General features: G+C 42.6%; 1 protein-coding gene across 7 annotated transcripts in view; it reads left to right on the plus strand.

The window, feature by feature from the left end:
• The first annotated feature begins 1,831 nt into the window (after positions 1-1,831).
• Positions 1,832-15,502, plus strand: part of ipo8 (importin 8) — a 77,867-nt gene continuing 64,196 nt past the window's right edge. For 2 of the 7 annotated variants that reach the window (XM_062482838.1, XM_062482839.1), the window contains exons 1-8: positions 1,832-2,013; positions 2,645-2,726; positions 2,939-3,095; positions 3,320-3,478; positions 3,700-3,856; positions 3,995-4,084; positions 4,211-4,305; positions 5,569-5,653. In XM_062482838.1, the coding sequence (XP_062338822.1) occupies positions 1,930-2,013; positions 2,645-2,726; positions 2,939-3,095; positions 3,320-3,478; positions 3,700-3,856; positions 3,995-4,084; positions 4,211-4,305; positions 5,569-5,653 (909 nt within the window). In that variant the 5' untranslated portion in view covers positions 1,832-1,929. The remainder of the gene's footprint in view (positions 2,014-2,644; positions 2,727-2,938; positions 3,096-3,319; positions 3,479-3,699; positions 3,857-3,994; positions 4,085-4,210; positions 4,306-5,568; positions 5,654-15,502) is intronic. The other 5 variants (XM_062482836.1, XM_062482837.1, XM_062482842.1 and 2 more) reach the window with 3 other exon arrangements.

A 15,502-nucleotide genomic window follows, 5' to 3' on the forward strand; every position in this document is an offset into this window, starting at 1 on the left:
GCATTCAGCCGCTCTGCTCCCCATCTCTGGAACTCACTACCACCCCAACTCAGAAATATTGATTCATTCCCCCATTTCAAATCACAACTCAAAACACGTCTCTTTACTACTGCCTATTCCACGTAATGTCATTTGCACTGCTTCCTTCTGTTGTTTTAATGTTGTTGTATTTCAATTTTTTCTGCTGCTTTTAATGTTTTTTATCTACCTCTGTACGGTGTCCTTGAGTGCCGAGAAAGGCGCCTTGGAAAATAAAATGTATTATTATTATTACATTTGTATTTCGAACAAACGGCAAAGTTATCAGCAAATTTTAACACTATTTACTACCTTGCATCATGGGAATTGACCAGCCAATGAGCCACATGATCTTCATTTTTTCACGTTGTTATTTCGTTCTTCAGTCAGTTTGACAGTATAACCTTCAAATGCATAATGCAACCCTTCTGTCTGCTTCTTTCTCAAGTAGCTTTTTCGTTTTTTAAGAGTATAAGAGTATAGGGCTTCAAAATGTTTCGGAAGTAATTAAGGTTACGGCTTCAGGAACAAAAAAGATTCAATATGCAATGCATAATCTATTTTCCTAGACATGAATAATTAGAATATACAAGATGGATGTAAAACATTTAACTTGTAATGTACTTTAAAAGTATTTTGACTGTTTTTGCTGTATAATAAAAGAAAACGTACATCCTATTCCAGAAGAAATGTATACCATTTTCTGTTTCTAAGCATACTTCTTAAAAGTATATCAAGAGTGAACTATTTTTTAAGTATACTTCTTAAAAGTATCTCAAAAGTGAACTATTTTCTAAACATACTTCTTAAAGGTATATCAAAAGTGAACTAAAAGTGTACTATCCATTTTTGTATACTTATAGTATACTTTAATATACTTATTTTGTAAGGGACACCTCATTGTCTACACGTATTAACATAATATTTTGCGCAAAGATAATTCCTTACTAAAAAATGAAATTTTACAGCAAGACACATTAGCCTGTTGCTTGGATTTCCTTAACCATTAGACGACACTACATAAGTCTGGACAGAGAGGATTGTCAACTTGACTAGCTAGCGGAGGCATAAAACCGCAATGCGGTTATTTTTAGTGAAGGATTCTTAAATCTGTGTCTATTCCAATATGTAATGATGGTATTCAATGACACAAATCTGTGTTCTAGAAAGAGTGGTCTGGAGTCGCAGAGGTCCGATAATATCAGCTTTAATGCAGCAGTTGGAAATCAACAAGTACAGAGCTCTGGGGTTGTCTACGTTTCCCTACCCGCAACAGAGTTTGGGCTGGTTCACGAAGTCCAACTGGCTATCTTTCCCTGCCCCAGCATATTATATACAATGCAATTGAAACACAAGTATCAAAAACGGTTCAGCTTGTTCTCTCGTGCGTCAGGGAGTTGTTCTTGCCTACGCGTCACACCTGCTCGGGTGCCATCTCCACCCAGTTTCAAGGTTGTTTCTGAAAATAAGCACAATGCATAACTTTATTAAGCACAATATATTCTTTATTAGATTTTGATTATTTGGTGGCAAAATCAAGGTTACACCATTACAGGTTCCGTGACCACTCATGAACATTGGATGGCTTAGTTAAAGCTGACAGAAGCATACTATTTATACACCGTAAGTAGGCTACAATACATCCAACTTTTTTTTTTTTTTTTTATCATTATACAGTCTTCAGTCATAATACTCCAGCACTTAGGGGGGCAGTAAATGACTCACCTACCTGCGGATGCATATGAAGAAGTTCTACCGTAAAACGCCGCTGTTGCTTTACGTCCACCGCCCGCTGATTGACGGTCAAATGGGGCGGGGCTAATGTATACACATCCAAAACGCTTAGTCAAATTTAGACCAGTACATGTATGTGATTGTGAAAGCGCAAAACTGACAGTATAACTAATAAAGATGGATCCCAATCGAATTATCCAGGCTTTGAAGGGGACAATTGATCCCAACCTCAGAATAGCGGCTGAAAATGAACTCAATCAGGTGGGTGTTTGAGCGAAATAAGTTTGTTTTGTTAAAGGGTTGTCATACATCCTTTATGTTAAGAATGGGTTCGTGTTATCATAATTGTAGGGCCCAGCATCGAGAACCAAATACTTTTCCAAACCTTCCCAGTTTAGTTTTCGTGCTCTTGCGCTTCCATTTGGTCATTAATTGTTTGAAAAACGTGGGCTGAAACATAAACTGTTGCCTCGTAGAACGATGTAATTCATTTTAAAGCTTCACAATCCAGATATTGTTCAGAGCGAGGATAATGTGATACATTGTCACTAATAAACAGAATATGCAAGTAGAGTTGCTGAACAAGTAACACAATCAATCAACCGAGTGTTGTTGTTTCCTGGGTGTGTTGGTTTAAGAGAATACTCTCGGACACTCTTACCCATGCAGTGAGCTACCATTTCTGACGACATGCCCCAAAAAGAAATATTTGATATACACCCTGCAAATCGGACTAGTTTGTTTGCGTTCCAACAGATCATCTCAATTCATGGAAACTCGAATAAATTCATTGTATTATCTCGATTTAAAACGTATTGCTGACTGGTTGATTTCACTTGTCTTATAAATGTTGGTTCACAACTCAATGGAGGTGTTTATTCATGTGTTCCAGTCTTACAAGATCATCAACTTTGCCCCCACCCTGCTCCAGATTATTGTGTCTGAACAGGTAGAGTTCCCCGTACGCCAAGCAGGTAAGGAGGACTAGATTAAATATTCAATTACGTGTCGACTTTGACATAAACTATTAAATAGACATGTATGTGCAAATAGTATGTGGTGGTAATGAAATGGTAAGCGTTTGTGAAAAGTAGTTGACAGTACCAGTAGTTATCACTGTGTGTAGTGTACAGTACCGTCTGATCTTCAGTGTGTGATGTCATCATTGTGCGCCGGCCCTGTTCAGCGGCCATTTACCTGAAGAACATGGTTAGCCAGTACTGGCAGGACCGCGAGCCCTCAATTGGGGAGGTGGTGTTTCCCTTCAACATCCATGAGAATGACCGCCAGCAGATTCGAGATAACATAGTGGAGGGCATTATCCAGTGCCCAGAGTCCATACGGTAGGTCGTAACTCCATAGCTTTGACTGAAATCTGAATGTAGCTATACTTCAATTGTTGTGGTGGTGTTTGTGCATTGAACATCCAGTGTTGGGATCCAAACATATTGGCTCTGTAGAAACATGACACCAGCCGACCACTCAAGGTTATGTTGTCGTTTTGTGGTATATCTCACAAAGACAAGGATGCTGACCCTTTCGCTTGCTTGCTCGCTCAATCTCTCAGGGCCCAGCTGACGGTGTGTTTGCGAGCCATCATAAAGCACGACTTCCCTGGTCGCTGGACAGCCATTGTGGATAAGATTGGGGTGTACCTGCAGTCTCAGAACAGTGGCAGCTGGTATGGCAGTCTGCTGGCCCTGTACCAGCTCGTCAAGAACTACGAGTGAGTCCCACCTCTTACCTTCTCCCTTCCTCCGCTCTGTTTGTCTCTCCTTAGTGCCCGTCTCTCTGCCTGGTGGCCACTGATGACGGTACAACAGGGAATTGTAGTCGTCATCAAAGATAGTTGTAGTTGGTTGATTAGGTGTTTTGTTTCTGAGGGTGTTGTGTGTGTGTGTGTGCTGATCTGCATAATGCTGATCAATGTGTATGTGTGTGGGCCAGGTATAAGAAGGCTGATGACAGGGAGCCGTTGCTGGCAGCTATGCAGATCTTTCTACCCCGTATCCAGCAACTCATAATCCAGCTGCTGCCAGACTCCACCATCTTCTCTGTCCTCATCCAGAAACAGATCCTCAAGATCTTCCACGCACTCGTACAGGTGTGTCTTTGTTAGATCTCTTTGTTTTAGGTAGTCCCTCTAAACTAGTGGCTGTGTCTTTCATCGTTGTGGGAGACATGGTGTGTCATTGACAGTGTGGATGTAAGTGTGTAACGGAGTGTGTGTTCTTTTCTGCAGTACTCCCTGCCTCTCCAGCTTATCAACAACACTATAATGACTCAGTGGATGGAGATACTGAGGGCTGTGATGGACCGCAGTGTTCCTCCAGTGAGTGTGTTCACACACACTCGCGCTCTGCTCTTTCAATCTCTCTCTTCCTTCCACTTGTAGTTTTTTTCATAGTATGAACATGTTTTCGAAACCTGTGTCTATGTTTGTGTGTGTGTGTGGTAGGAGACATTGGAGGTTGATGAAGATGACCGTCCGGAACTGGTGTGGTGGAAGTGTAAGAAGTGGGCCATGCACATCCTGACCAGGCTGTTTGAGAGGTGAGGCCCCGTAGTCACCATCACCTTACCTGAGGATGAATGGAGACTAGGGATGGGTATCGAGAACCGGTTCTTGTTTAGAACCGTTTCCCAGTGAATCGATTCCTTGGAATCGTTAGCAAAATTCCTTAACGATTCTGTTAACGATTCTCTGTGCCGTTGTGCATGCGCAAAATTTTATAGTTTATTCAGACAGACTGCAGCAAACATGGCAACGAGGAAGAAGCGTTCTAAGGTTTGGTTGTATTTCACACGACAAAATGACAACAACGCCACTTGTAACGCGTGTTAAAAGTCTATTTCGTTGAAGGGGGGAAATACTACAAATATGAAGAAGCATTTTAACACACAGCATGGAATGAAGTTACTGGAACGTCATGTGTTCGATGCATGCAGCAGCGCAGCTAACGTTCGCGCTTCATCTCTAACTATCTAAGGTAGAGCTAAACTGCTCAAAAGTGATCACAACCACTTGTTACTGTGTGAAGCAATTTGCATTTATTGTGTGTAGTCGATCTAGGTATCTTCTGTCCCGTTGTTTGAAGCATACATTTTAGCTCCGGCATTCGTCTCCCATTAGTATTGATCTTATTGATCATTTCACGTTATCGGGGCGGCGTGTGTTATCAGCAAATGTTCGCGTGTCCCATTATTAAACTGAGAATATCGATTTTTAATCCATTATTAAACTTAGCATTTTAATTGTTTTACCTTTTAATAGTCCTGTTAAATGTGCCTGAAAACGCCTAAACAACATACCCAAAGTACATTGAAAGCTGTTCTTGAACCATTTGGAGTACATGCATATAAATGGTCTCCTTTGAAAGGTGACACTGAAGTTATTTCCCCTGTTGTTAGAACCCCTGTAAGTCCTACTGGTGTTGAGTAATAGAAGCTTGAACACAAGGAAACTGAAAGTTTCTATCTCTGACTAGATTTTGTTTTGAAAACAGAGGCCTGAAGAGGCCTAGAGGTGGTAGGTATTAGCTCATTTCAGAGCCAGTCAAAGCCAGTTTGAGAAATTTGTTTAGAACGAGTGTGTGTGTGTGGGGGGGTGCAGGACGCACAGACCTAGTTGGCTGTAGAGGGGAGAATCGATAAGAGAATCGATAAGGAATCGAATCGATAAGCAGGAATTGAATCGATAAGCAGGAATTGATAAGGAGTTGGAATCGTTAAAATCTTATCAATACGCATCCCTAATGGAGACAGAACATTTGCTTCCTGGAGATGTATGTACAAAAACAATTTCCTGTTTTGTAGGTATGGAAGCCCAGGGAATGTGACTAAGGAATACTTTGAGTTTGCGGATTTCTTCCTCAAGACATACGCCATGGGTATACAGCAGGTAGGAAAAGTGTGCAATGTGGGTGATAATTCCAGAAGTTTACACTGGACCCTCTATTCATGAATTGATGCCGAATTTTGGAAACTCTCTATTGCACATTGTATTTCTCATGTCATATTCAGACAAATAACTAGGAATGGTTTGATTAAACAGGCTTTTTAGGTTTTGAATTGATGAGAAAACATTATGTACTGTGTATGTGGAGGCAGGGATCCCTCACTGAATTTCTTCAATTTTCTCCCCAAGTGCGAAGCCATCTGTGGCATTGCTTAAATGGACCATCAAATAATGCCAGGAGTGTGTGTGTGTGTCTGTGTTTTTGTCCCACAATTATCTCGAAAACCAGGCACTGTGCAAAGTTCTAATTTTGCAGTGGGTTTGAAACTTGCCCCCCCCTGCCCCCCCCTCCAAAAGTTGTAATTTATCATTGTTACAACAAAACCAAAGACTTATAAGTTATGTTATTCTGTTAACATGTTTAACCATTTATTAAACACATCCTGGATAAAAAAAGAACAAAAATGAAATCACATTTCTAGTGATAAAAAATAAAAAGGTAATAGTCAGCAAAACAATTGACTTTTAACCTCAAACATGACGTGCTCTCTCCCCTGCTGACAGCCATCTCTGCACAACTCTGTCTGTCTGAAACTGTGAAACCTCTGGTCCCTCAATGCTAATATATCAAAGTTTCCATAGCATTTCATCAGTATGATACTGAGCACCCAAGTCGACACCATTCTTCTGCTACAGTTCAATAGCCTGGGGGAACGAGGCAAACGGCTGGCCCGTCGTAATTACGTGATATGCCGTTGTTATAAGTCGTGCAATAACACGATGGGCATCTGCATTTAAATTCCCGACCAGCATGGTCAACGGCCTGGTAGATGGATTGTCAACCAGCCGCTTAGCAGTGGCAGAACCAGACTTTTATATATGAGGTGGCCAAGGGGTGGCCAGGGCTACTTCAGGGGGTCCACAGACCAAGACTGAAAATGTCTGTGTAAACTTAGCCTGGCATCTAAGAAGTGTAAATGATTCATATGAGAAATATAAAATCAAATTCACTTAAGCCTGAGTTCTTCAGTGTAGCCTAGTATTGTCCACTTGGGTTACTTTAATCAAATTCTACATTTACTATGAATAGACTGTGTCTCTACATCTGAATTGGGACTCATTTCTTTCTTACACACACTGTACTGTAGGCTACTCACAAACTGGAGAGACTTTCGTCACTTTGTTTTCATGAATATATAATCTGGGTCTAACCAGGTTAGAGGTTAGATCCTTCTTTTACATTAAAACAGAACTATTAGTGTATACTCACACAAACATGCCACAGCCATCAACAAAAGAACACTCATGAATCAACAACCAACATTTTAAAGTGAGGCTTAACTGGAAAAAAACTTTTGTGTAGGCTTACATGTGTGGCCTACAAACACAAGCTAAACTTGGCATGTGACTGACTGCCTTGTATGTTCTGACCTTGTGCCTGTAGTCTCAGGGAGGGAGCTGCTCTGAGGTCTTGGGGTGGTGCAAGGACTGGGGTCTATTTCCACCTGATCCTGTTTGCTCAGCTTTTTGAAGAAGTCTGCTATCTCACCCTTTTAATGTTTGAAGTGAACCCTAAGCAAAAAAATAACATGTAGGCCTACACATCCAATTACCCACATTTGAGTCCAATCTCAATCTTAAACATATCCCCATTATTATCTTCAATCAAAATACCAGCCTTTAAGTTACTAGATCATGGCTAGACCTACTCTGAAATAAATATTTCAAACAGGCATTATACAATAGCAAACAGGGTAGCTATCTGACTGCAGTATTAATCTTTTGTAATGTTAATAGATTGATAAGGTATCTCATCAAGGAATCTTAGCAGTTAAAGTACAAAAATAGTGTAGCGACCCACACAGAAAGACGTGTGTTATATGTTAGGCTGTTAGTTGGTTGTTTACCAGTAGTGTTCACCGGGTCCGACATGCCAATCAACCTGCTGCCTGCCAATCACGGGAATGCCCGTAATACGGTGGCCGACATGTGCAACCGCGCTGCAAATTAAGAAAACACATGCAAATAGACAAAACACAAGCAAATTAAGAAAACATCTTCATTAATTTGACAACACATAAATTAGTTTATAAATGAGACCCCAGGTGCTGGCTGCTATTAGCATGGCTGGTCAGGGATTGTTTTCGAAAATTGTCGGTGCCTGTGTAAAAAAAAAAAGATCCACTTTTGTCTGCCTTAGACAGGAACATGACAGACGAAACAGTGCATCTTAGTTACATAAAAAAGTGTCTCGCGCCAGCAGGGCCGGGGTGGGTAATCGGGAGGATCGGGAGAGTTCCCAGTGGGCCGTTTCACTTTTGGGCCGGTGGGCCGCTTCACTTTTGGGCCGGTCGAGGATTTTTTTGTTGTTGACATTTGTCACGTTAGTCTATCTTCTCTTAACCCTCGTGCTGCCTTCGGGTCACATGACCCAAAGGTTCATAACGAACCATCGTTGTGTTTACCCAATTTTACCCAATACAAAAACAAATAAAAATAATTTTCTTTTAACCTTTGCAATGTGGGGGGTCTGAGACAGCCCAACGGTTAAAAGAAAATGCTTCACTTTGTCTTTGTATGCGGTAAATCTGTCGCAATACGACGGTGGGTCACAATGACTGATGGGTCAGAATGACCCGAAGATAACACAAGGGTTAAAGTAGGCTACACACGTTCTGCATTCTGACACCTCAGCCTCTGCGTGGGTTGTACCATGTGAGGGAGTTCTCCCCTTCCAAATAGAGTTGGTTGGGTCCAAAGCCCGTCTTTTCCAAAAAGTTTTCTCAGATCGGCTACCGATAGCTGGGACGGGCGGCGCTACCGTAACGATACGCGTCAGGGAGGATGGATGGGAGCAGGGCTGGAGTGATGGCATCACTAGACAAGGTTTTACCAATTGAAAAACGTCTGTTTATTTTACATAAAGCTTAAAAAAACTATTTTGCGCTCAAATAATGGCCAAAAATGTTCGCTCGCGCGTAATGCGCGCTCGCATTAAGTGTAGAAGTCCCTATCTTGCATCACATCAAACCCATAAGTCCTAGGTTGGGGCAAAGCTCCGAATGTTTACAACGTCTGGCTCCGCGCCTGATTAACACTCGGATCGTTAAGCAGTCTCAAAAATGGTAACAATATAAAAAATTATACGATCCCTTTCTGTAATCATGATACCCCCCAGAAAGGTTCACTGCACCCCCAGTCAAAGCAGGCTGCATCCGGCCCTGTTTGGTATACAAAAAAAAAGGGCCGGTCTTGGGCCTGAAACTCCTGGGCTGAAAAGTGGCCCCACTCCGGCCCTGCGCGCCAGTTGTTAAAACATTTATTGAGATTAAAGAATTACAATTTGACAACCTATCGTCACTCACTACTCAACTCTTTATTGGCCAACGGTGTGCCCCACGAGCTTCAAAGTTAAGGCCGAATTATACTTCTCCGACTCCGTTACGGACAGACGCACGCACGGAGTCGGACGGATTGGTTGAATTTATTGTACTCCGAAGGCTGTGGGTGCTGAAAATAATTCACTGCCAGAAGAGCTGGTGGCGCTGCACTGCGATGCTAGCTAGGTTATCGAAAAGTTATAGCAAATTTACAAATTAGCCGTTTCATCAATAAAATAAGCACATTTTCAGCGACTACACTGCCCATTTCTCGTCACATTTTAATTCAGATGCTGATTTACATGTACTGTTTAGGTGAAATATGAATTGTAAAAACGTACAACAATGGCGGTCAAAGGATTTTGTTCTCTTGTTGGTCACAGCAACCCCGCCCCTGATGCAAGCGGTTCCTAATACGGACCAATCACAGCCAAGGGGTATCCGTAAAATGACGGACGGACGGATAGTCAGGAAAATCAGGAGGTGCACGTAGAGCTCTCCGAGGGGCACGGAGAGGGCGTTCCTTTAACGCAGAAGTATAAATCGGCCTTTATTTATGCATTTAGAAGATAGCAAAACATGCAGGATGTTAAGTTTTACAATGCAATTTTATTTTTTCAATCAATGCTTTGCAGTGGCCCGATCGGGACAGTGAGTTGCTAGTTTAACTGTCCGGACATTACTTTCTATTGGCCCCGGGCCATCAGGCCATCATTATTGTCGAGCCCTGAAATTGTTGTTGTGTACACAAACAACTCACTATGGTTCAGCCTGATTTTCATTGCTTTAGGCCTCATCAAACAAGGACTTACTTGCTGGACAACCTTTCAATTGGCAATTCACAAATATATTTTTTGGGTAGGCCTATAGTCATTTAGTAGCTAACGCCGATAGCGCCAGGTGAGCAGGGCTGACTGCTGGCATAACATTGAATCCGCTTCTTTCTAAGGGTTTTACATTTAGCAGACGCTCTTATCCAGAGCGACTTACAGTAAGTACAGGGACATTCCCCCGAGGCAAGTAGGGTGAAGTGCTTTGCCCAAGGCTACAGTCATTTTGCACGGCTGGGAATCGAACTGGCAACCTTCTGATTTAATAGCCCGATTCCCTAACCGCTCAGCCAATTGATCACCAGTTTTCTGTATGGATGAAATGCTGGCTAGCAAACAGACAATATAAAGTGGATTCTTTATTTCAGTAGCCTTTAGGTCAGTGCATTTTGTTAGAAGAACTGTCATTGATGAAACAAAAGTTCTGTATGTCTTCAGTCAATTCTCAAAATTTAAAAACGGCACTGGAACTCAGCAGGGTTGATGCAAAGTGTTTTATTGGTTCTCAGGTAACAAAGATTCCCAATAGAACGTGAGCGTGATCCCGGGATCAGACTGAAGTTTTCTCCGGACAATTTAACTTATAACTTTTTATTTAACTTAGTCTTCTCCCCATTGTATGTTAATATGCTACGATATTTGTTGGTTACATAGACATTAGGTAATCTTACCAAGCGTCCCTTGTCTCAGGGGATTCAAACCAGGTACTTTCCTACATAGACAATTCTCCCAATTTTGGCACACTCTGACCTTGAACAGCCAGCTGCACTAGGCTCCTGGGCGAAAGGCCACAAATATGTCTCATAAGTCATAGCTGTGCATCCTGCTCCTTTATGAAAGCATACACATGCTCCTCTCCCCCACTCATCCTTTAATTATTTAAACCTTATATTTTGGGCTTCATGTCTCCTACCATTGTTTAGGGATAACAATAATCAGTCAACAGCTTTGCATCTGGTTTCCAATAATATAGCATGTACTAGAAAAGTGATTACAAATTTCATTAAATCCATAATCATTACCCATCTTCATAATTACAGCAGTATGATGTTTTTTCTACAACATTCCCCCCTGTGGGACATACAAAGTCCCATCACAACGCCTACTGGAAACACTGCTGTAATTATCAACAGAAACAATACTGGAAGAACATAAGTTCTGATAGACTACAAAAACTTTCAAAACCACCTTAGGGAACAAAATCATACACTTCCCAAATATGCATTGTGACAGTAGAACCATCAAAAATACAGAACAGGGTATTATTAATTTCAATCTTATACATAAACGTCATCATGTGCGAAGCCAAACTGTGGTGGCCTGGTGGACTTTCCTACTTTCCAAAACTCGATTAAGCTATCAGCTTATTGCAACGCATAGCGGGGTGTTAAGTAAAAGGGTTTGGGCTAATTAGAAACTTCTCGTAGCCCCAGTGACACACACAGCGCGAGTCATCAGGGTTAACTATGCTCATAATGCGACATGAACACCTGTTCCTATCACTACCTAAGTATATAAGACAAACCGAATCATTGCTAGCTGTCATACTGTACATTCCTGCTCCTCCACCATCCACACTGAGAAGCTTAGCACTGAGGTCATAATACTCATATTAAAATTGGTCCGTTTCATTAGCATAAGTGTTTGTTACGTTCCATTATGACTGCATTAATCTCTCACACAAGGTCTGTTGGTCATATGATGGGCTAGTAAGCAACAGGGTCATGCATCATTACTGTACCCTGCAGAAGTAAGTTGCAGTTAACAATAACATAACCCATGCCACATAACCCTGCATCCCTGTGCTGAGGGCCTAAACTTTAAGGGCATCTCTGAACAGTATACAAGACAAACAAAACAAACAATGACATCAATACATAAATGCTGCAATGACAGCAAAACAATACAATATGGTGACAACAAAACAAAAAAGGGGAACAGGAACATGGAGAAGGCATACATTTGAATTTGAATTTGAATGAATTGAGACAGTGAGGTAGTGCTCCATGCAAATACATAAGTGGTGTGTTACTGTGAAACTTTGTGACTTATACTAAATGGTGATGGGATGGAGAACGAGTACAACTACTTTAAGGTGTAATAATCTTGTAATGGCGGGCTCAGTGGGTACATGCGTTGATAGTTTCCCCAATGCCGCTGCAAGCCGTCCATCATCATCTTCAGCCTCTCATTCTCGCGAGTCAGCACCTGGTTCCGGTGCTGAAATGCCATCACCTCATCTCTCTGACGCTTTTTCTTGTAGCGACGCCTCCACTGTTGAAGTGCCCGTCCTCTCCCTCTTGCAATATTGAAATGTTGTGATATCTTCTTGGACACTCATCTCTGGAGGCTCTTAAACTGAGCCAGTGACACGTCTCCAATCCGCCGTGTGGTCTCAGCGGTCCAGGGTCCGGTGAGCAGCTTGTCAGCTTGTCGTGTCTTCATCCGTGTCTCCATCTGGGATTCTCGTCCCGTTGGATCCTCTGCTTCAACTTCCATGCTCTGGACTCCTGGAGGTGGTGGTTGGTCATTGGATCGTAGCCTGGTGGTTCCTGGGTCATCGAGCCGCTGGATCCGGTGTGATGGTCATGGTGAACTGACAGGTGGTGGCCACACCGGGGCTTGGACCAGTAGGGCTGGTGGAGATGGGTCTCTGCCGGCGGTCTGGGTTGTTGGTCATTCAGCCGGTTGGGATCGTCTTCCATGTTCATCTTCACGTAGACCCAATCTCCAGGTGCAACCATCTGCAGGTTCTCTGGAATCTCTGCTTCCCTTTCCTTGGTGACACCTTTCACCTGTTGAAAACACTACCTTACGTATCTGTGTTAAGAGCAGTAGGTAGCTATGCAGCTCCCTTTCAAATTTTTCGTGGGGAGGACCCTCGATGGGTCTTTGTAAATTAGGTGCTGGAAGGGGCCTTCCAGCAGCCATCTCATGCGGTGACAAAAATGTTTGGCAGTCGGTACTCGAATCTTGGAAAGACCTCCCTGCACAGGAATTTTGCTACTGATCGGGAATAGTTGGCACTGCCTTTACCCATCTACTGAACTGACAGATCACTACCAAGATGTATCTCAGTCTTCCTATACGTTGCATCTTGTCTACATAGTCTATCATCAGATGCCTAAATGGTCCGTCTGCTGTTGGAATGTGTGAAATGAGCAGAAAATGTTTTCCTAACATTATAATGTGCACATTATTTGCATTCGCGTAACACTCTATCAACTGTGGCTGCTAAATATGATGACCCCCCTACGACTTGAAGGTGACCTATAATCACCCCCCTGGCGTAATGGTGACCACCATGCGCATCCTTAATAACAAAGTTACATGAACACAGGTGTGTGGTAGTTGCTGGGTTCACCGTGCCACACCTTTGAATGTTTAGTTCTGGAGCAGACAGTATCACCTCGTAGCCAGTCCTTCTGGCCATTGTTAAAACAAATCGTGGGCTTGTGAGTAAGGCATATAGTTGATAGGATGTGTAGAAAGTTACTGGGTGTTCCATTGTCAGTGATGATGCTTGTTTAAAAGCAAAGACAGCGGCTGCCAGTCCCTGATAGCAGGGTGGAAGTCTTGCCTCTACATTATCTAGTTATGTACTGTGATAGGCTAATGGTTGTTTCCCCATGGGCGTGTCTTTCAACAATACAGCAGTAGCATATCCAGATCGTTCCGCAACATAGATGAAATGGTTTCGATTAATCTGGATTGCCAAGGGTGGGGGCGGATTGCATGTCACTTTTGAGAGCTAAAAAAGCTCCCTCCGCCTTTTCGGTCCACTGCAATATAGCAGCATTACTTACCCTAGTAAGGGCTCGCAAAGGTGCTGATTTGAGGGCATAATCACAAATCCATGGTCTGCTGTATCTCGCCATTCCCAGTAAGGTAAGCATTTGCTCTACTGTCTGAGGTTTCGAAGCCTTGGCTATGGTGTCTATCCGTGACAGTGCTCTCTGTCTCTTATCCCCACTAAGCCGCCTGCCCAGATAATCAACTGTCGTCTGACAAAATTGTAACTTGTCTCTACTTACTTTATGTAGCCTACTGGATAACGGTACTGGTAACCTGCAGATTCTGCAGGTCCTGGGCCAACATTGATCAAACACAGCTGGGCTGTCCAGGAATCCCTGGGGTAATAGGGTTTAAGTGCTGTGTTTACCTTCAAAGGTGAAAGCAAACAGGTATCATGAGTCTGGATGTGCTGAAACATAAAAATGCAGAGCACAGGTCAACAACTGTTTACCATTTTGTGCCTGGCGGAATGTTGGAAAGTAATATGTGTGCATTAGAACAATCGCCTTTGGAAAGTCTCCAGTGGAGTTAATAGCCCGCAGATCATGTACCAATCGATAATCATTAGAGTGTGGCTTATTTATTGGAAAGATGGGTGTATTACAGGAGCTTTCTGTTTCTATCAGAACTCCTGCATTCACTAGACCCTTAATAGTGGGTCTAATCCCATCTATAGCGTGGTGTCGGAGAGGGTACTGTCTCTGGTAGGGTACCATAACGTTGGGGGTACCTGTCCTAACAAATATTCATGAGAGTAGACATCACATTTTTACATTTTACATTTACATAGTTTTGTTGGTGTTTTTATATTCACTACCATTGTCTCAGCTGTCTCTACGTTGTAATTTTCCTGAAATTCTATAATAACGTGTGTCAGGGGATATGTGTATTATTTTGTGGGCTTCCATTCTAATACCTGTATGGTTACTTTTATCATTGGTCCTAATTCATAAGATCTATGTCCTTCAGTTGTAATTAATGTGTAACATAGGGGCAGAATCCTGTATTTGATACCATTCTTTTAATTCTGGTGGGAGTGTTATAGCTCCGGCAGCTCCTTCGGGGCCTACAAAGATATCCTGGTTGATGATAGAGGACAGTTTTATTTGTATTTTTATCAACTCTATCCAACAGTCGGCATAGTCCGTGTGACCTTGATGTTCGTCATAAAGAAGAGTGCAGTGGCATCTGTTGTGGTCTTGGTTTCCCTACTAATGCTTGGATCCACGGCTCCCATTCTTCCCATGATTGGGTCAGTGAAGATTCTTGTGGTGCCAATTGTAGCCAGTACGCTAGCGGTGGTGTCTGGCTGTGGGGATCTTGTGTTGTTACATTCATTAGTGGACTTAAGACATATTGTAGTTTCTTTTCAACCGTCACTGGTTTGCTGATTCGCTGAGGGATCTTCTTGGAACTCCACTCGCAGGCCGCTTTGGGTACACACAATATTGGCTTTTAATATGCATAGAATGTCTCTTCCTAATAGATTGATGTGAGTGTGTGCTGAGTACAGTAGAGGCGCTACAATAGTTTTTCCTGCAATTTGCATTGTGAGTGGCTCCGTAAGTGGTATCACTTGTGTTTTCCCAGAAAAGCCTACAGTTCGGATGGATGAACTTGAGAGGGGGAGATTGAAGCCATTTCTTCCAATGCATGAGTATGTCGCTCCTGTGTCCACCATGAAGGCATGTTCTTGCCCTTGCACTGTAACTGGTATGGTGGGTTCTTCTCGTGGTTGTAATGAGATAACTGGCGACATTTTTTCCCCCTTGGGCTTCTCTAGGCAC

The sequence above is a fragment of the Osmerus eperlanus genome, chromosome 17, assembly GCF_963692335.1.
Source record: "Osmerus eperlanus chromosome 17, fOsmEpe2.1, whole genome shotgun sequence".
In the NCBI taxonomy this organism is placed as follows: Eukaryota; Metazoa; Chordata; class Actinopteri; order Osmeriformes; family Osmeridae; genus Osmerus; species Osmerus eperlanus.